Below are 4,535 nucleotides of genomic sequence, written 5' to 3'. Positions count from 1 at the left end.
ACCAAAGTATTGGGTCTTTTTGGTTATATGGTAATGTTATATTTAAAAACCATTTTACCAACTATTATGTGAACTGGTAAAGTAAACTATCCTACTAGTTAAGAGTACAGAGTAGATTTACATATAGGTCTGGAATTGTAAAGATAGAAATTCTCCCCGTGCACTTTAGGAATTTTCCCCTATGTAATAGACGCTGATTGGTTAATTACTCTGTTGTTTCTTTGCTTGTTCTTGAAGTGGCTGGTGGTTTCATCCAAGCTAGTATCGAGGATGGAAACATCTTCATGGAGCGAGGCAACCCTGGCATCGTGTCCTGTCCTCCCGTCGCATCCGGACGAATCCCACCGGGTCAGATCGACGCCATGTACTGGTACTTCCCCCGAGTACGAGCTGAAAACCTCTTGATCTCCTACTTCCTAGGGAACGTCGCTCCACAAAACGGCATCCCAGAGGGCGTGTATGACATCAACAGAAACTTCTCTCTGGTTATTGAGAACGTCACTGACTCAGATGAAGGGACCTACTACTGTAGGGTCAAACCGAAGTTAAGAATGGTAGTTGATGGGCAGGTGACTAAGCGTGTCAAAGGTGAGTAGGTTGACGATCAGTATATAAGTTTTTGAATTTCTTTGGAATTCCTTGCCTGGTGCTTGTTTCCCTCCAACCTATGATCAGTCCTGTTTCAAGGGTAAGGTTAATTCCTACCTTGAGTTATTCCTGAGTATTTTTCCTACTTTTTATATCTCTTTTAGCCCTATTTGCTGCATTTTTTGTGGTTTTTAGCTGTCAGAAGCCTCCACAAAACACACTTGTTTGCTTGATCTCTTATGTTATCTCTTATGTTTCTGTTTTGTTTTGTTTTCTGCTATTTTCTTTTTCAATGTATCTGCTTGTGTTTTTTTGTTGTTTGTAAAGCGCATTGATCATTAATTTGGAACTGCGTTATATAAGCACCGGTGTATTCTATCTTATGCCCGAAAAGCAGGGCAAATATCCATTAAAACAAACTGTATTCATGAGCTGGACAAAAGTAATGTTGCAGGTCATTTGACTCGGTTATAGATGCAGTTTTTAACCAATTTCCTAAATGCTTCCGTCTGACGGACGGATTTTTTTTTGGAAAATAATCAATTTTTAGCCAATAGCGCGCATTCGGGGTTTGAGGCCAAAGTTTGAACAATTCTCTGAAAAGGGCGGGAAATAATTATGAGAACATTAAAGCTGCGCCTGTGCTCAGAACTAATTTTAATTAATTTCAATTCAATTTATTTTTTTTCATATTGATTTGACGGCTCTTGTATACCGTTTGTATTTATTGCCCCCTTTAAAATGAAAAAAAAAGGCACACAAAAACTCTCTGAAAAAACCCACACACATATAGGACTATTGGTAAAACAATCTAATAGTCTGAAACATTTGTTCTTATTTTTTCAATGGATTTTTCCCAAGGCCTTTCTGTGAACATAAAATTGTTAAACGATATACATGTTGGTTAATAATAGATTGCCCCAATAACGACTGGTGGATGAGTCTATGTTAGAATCAGTGTTGTAGTCGAGTATTTTTCATACGAAAACTGAGTACGGCCGAGTACTTAGGTTGCCGAGTACGAGTAGGCCTACTTGTACTTCCGAGTACTTTAGAATAGCTTTATGTTCCGAGCACAAGTATAGGTCTCCGAGCACAAGTGCTTGTACTTCCGAGTACGAGTACGAGTACTTGTATTCCGAGTACGAGTACTTGTTTTCCGAGTACGAGTTCGAGTTCTTATATTTCCGTAGGTCTTTTCGGGTACGAGTATATTGTGCTTGTAGCCGAAAGTTATGTGACTGAACTGTTTATCACTTGTGACACGAAAAAGGGATCGTCTTTGTAACTGAGCATTTTTTAATTATTTGAAGTTATTTTTTTAAAAATCTTCAACAGCAGTCTCAAATCAATGTACTACACAGCTGAGATACAGATAGGAAAGTTAACGCCAAAGTGCACGACAGTGGATACAGACGACACATTTCGTGACACAAATTCTTCGCAGGCCGACAACTTTTGACAAGCGAACGTGGACGGCACAAAGGGCAAAGTGGCAAATTCGTGGTAACGTACGTGTATAGTCTGCTTAATCCCTGACATAATTCTAGGCGGTCTGTGTTTATGCCGTGGACCAGACGACGGCACCAGAATAGGGGCAGTTTTACAAAGCCCGGCTTCGGCTTCTTCTCTTTCCCCATTTATGCAGGTGGCAATGGGGCTGCACCCAGACAGGCAGCTGAAACCGGGGTTCGCAAAATATAAAGTAAGGCCATCGATAAATTAAGGCCGTAGTAAGTCAAGCCATGCATTTTTTCGTGTACTGCACTATTGCTTTTCGAGTTTTAGTACCTTGATGATCGAGTACGATTTCGACATGTCAAGCAAGACTCGAGTATTTTGCTGCCCGAGTGTTAGTACCGTCATTTCGAGTACGAGTACTTTGACATTCGAGTGCGAGTACGAGTACTCTACAAAAAGTACTCGAGTAGTACTCGAAAACGAGTACCAAGTACGAGTCATAGTACGAGCACTACAACACTGGTTAGAATCTTAAGCAACAAACATTTCTAGCAAGGTCACCAGTTGTTGTCATTTCTTGAACAATTGTGTTGACACTCTGAAGACTTGTATCAAAATTTTTGCCAGCTATGTTTGTTGATATGTTGTGTAGTATCCCCCAAAGAGCCGTTTCCAGACGTAACTCAATGCACTGAACGTATCTCTGAGACTGCGTGCGAGGCAGAGTTGCCGAACGACATCAAGAAACCGAGGTTGACCTGCATCGTACGGGATGCCAAGCCTGCCGTGGCTCTCCGATGGCTGCTTGAGCATAGTGATGGCGACACACAACTCATCAGCGACAGGTTCACCGTAAAACCGAGTAAGTACAGGGTTACTGAATCTGAGGGTGCCCCACTCCCCTGTACTAAACATGGGAATGTTCCAATTTATAACATAAGCGGTCAGGAAAATGTTTGCAGCATGTCTTTGAATGGAAGAGCATCTTTCTAGCAAGTAATGATTTGTTTTATGTCAAAGGGTGAAAGATCTCTTTTTTAGTTTGCTACATATGAAAGTATGATTTCAAGGTTAGGGTCTTACTTAACGGACATTTTTAAGTTAAGGGGAAAAGTTTCTCAAGATTGTCTGTAATTGAAACATTTCCAAGCACGCTCCAAGATAGCTCTCAAAATTGGGGCATCCGCCAACATATACCCAAATGTTGGTAACACATTTCGTGCTTAGCAAGTCCATGCATTAGCAACCTTGTCTCCATTATTCGCTTTATTTTCAACCTCGTAAGCCTGGGTTTGAAAGTTGAAACCTGCTTCCTGTATCCTGATTCGATACATTAATTAGCAAGTATTTGATTTATATCGTGCACTTGGTGCTGGTTCTAACGTGTGTTTCGTTCTTTAACGTTCACTAAATCATAATGTCCACGCCTTCAGAAAAATAATTATCCCCTTACCATTTTGCTCATATAAATAAGACATGTGATACTGCATATTGGCTGGATAAGATTGTACAATTTGTAAGTAGAAAAACAAAAAAAAATGTGTTTTTTTTAGTAGCTCATGCCGCGAAGATTATGTTTTACCCTCAGACACCGCATCCAAAACAAACATTGATGTAAACCACAGCCACACTGCAAAAACTGCAGTGTTAAATTTACACTGTTGGTATCTATATAGGACCATCTGGTGTTAAATTTTACTGGTGTTGTCCTATATAGATACCGAATGGTGTTAGCTAAACACTACAGTTTTTGCAGTGCAGGCATATCCAAAAATGTTAGATATACAAACTATTTAATACCAGGGTGAGTAGTGTTGGGGCGTGCTGCTTTACAACATGGAAGCGAGGCCTATGCGGTTAGCTTTTTATCTCAGCTGCAGTGAAAATATAAACAGCTCTGCTTTTTTGGTGTGTGTTATAGGTGAGTATTCGGTGAACACCTACACCACTTCAGCATCAATCCCAATCATGGCGAGTACTGTGTACATGTATAGGTGTCAAGCATACGGGGAGGCTCTGGGCGCCAGGAATGGTAGCCACGTGACGGTGACTTTCACCACAGCTCCCTATACCCCGCAAAAACCACGTGAGCATGGAATGTATTGCTCTAGACTTATTCAATAGGTCCTACAGGGTGTCTCAAAACAAGTATGCCCACTTTTAAAATGTAAATTATCAGAAATTAACTGAATATTTTAGAAAGAGGTAACTACAAGGAAAAAGGCCAGGCTGTCCTAGACCCAGTAATTTTAAGTTCATTGCACCATGGTCATAGATGAAAAAGCAAACAGTGCTTCTATTTAAATGGTAAAATCAGCGCTGTGACATGTTTTATTTGGTGGTTTAATACCTTTGCTTAAGAACTTTATGAGCAATTTTATGATCGAGCAAATAATAATTTTGCTCGTTGATCAAAGCATGTCTTGATAAGAACTTTTAAATTCCCCTTTAATGCAAAGCCAGTGAAAATTTTTTGGACAAGGCAA

General features: G+C 40.1%; 1 protein-coding gene across 1 annotated transcript; it reads left to right on the top strand.

Moving 5' to 3' along the window:
• The first annotated feature begins 246 nt into the window (after window positions 1-246).
• LOC119736419 lies at window positions 247-4,173 on the top strand. Its single transcript, XM_038210438.1, has 3 exons — window positions 247-588; window positions 2,702-2,911; window positions 3,971-4,173. The coding sequence occupies exons 1-3, from the start codon at window positions 285-287 to the stop codon at window positions 4,171-4,173; spliced, it is 717 nt and encodes a 238-aa protein (XP_038066366.1). The 5' UTR covers window positions 247-284.
• The last annotated feature ends 362 nt before the right edge of the window (window positions 4,174-4,535 follow it).

This window comes from Patiria miniata, unplaced genomic scaffold (assembly GCF_015706575.1).
Source record: "Patiria miniata isolate m_02_andy unplaced genomic scaffold, ASM1570657v1 HiC_scaffold_3, whole genome shotgun sequence".
Taxonomy (NCBI): Eukaryota; Metazoa; Echinodermata; class Asteroidea; order Valvatida; family Asterinidae; genus Patiria; species Patiria miniata.
Note: the sequence above shows the minus strand (reverse complement) of the source record. Positions and strands in the feature narration are given on the sequence as shown.

What these genes read in the sequence shown, in the direction of transcription:
- LOC119736419 (XM_038210438.1), top strand. Translation starts at nt 285, where the DNA reads ATGGAGCGAGGCAACCCTGGCATCGTGTCCTGTCCTCCCGTCGCATCC. An exon ending in GGTGACTAAGCGTGTCAAAG is followed by an intron (nt 589 to 2,701) that starts GTGAGTAGGTTG and finishes TATGTTGTGTAG; the next exon opens with TATCCCCCAAAGAGCCGTTT. An exon ending in CAGGTTCACCGTAAAACCGA is followed by an intron (nt 2,912 to 3,970) that starts GTAAGTACAGGG and finishes TGTGTGTTATAG; the next exon opens with GTGAGTATTCGGTGAACACC.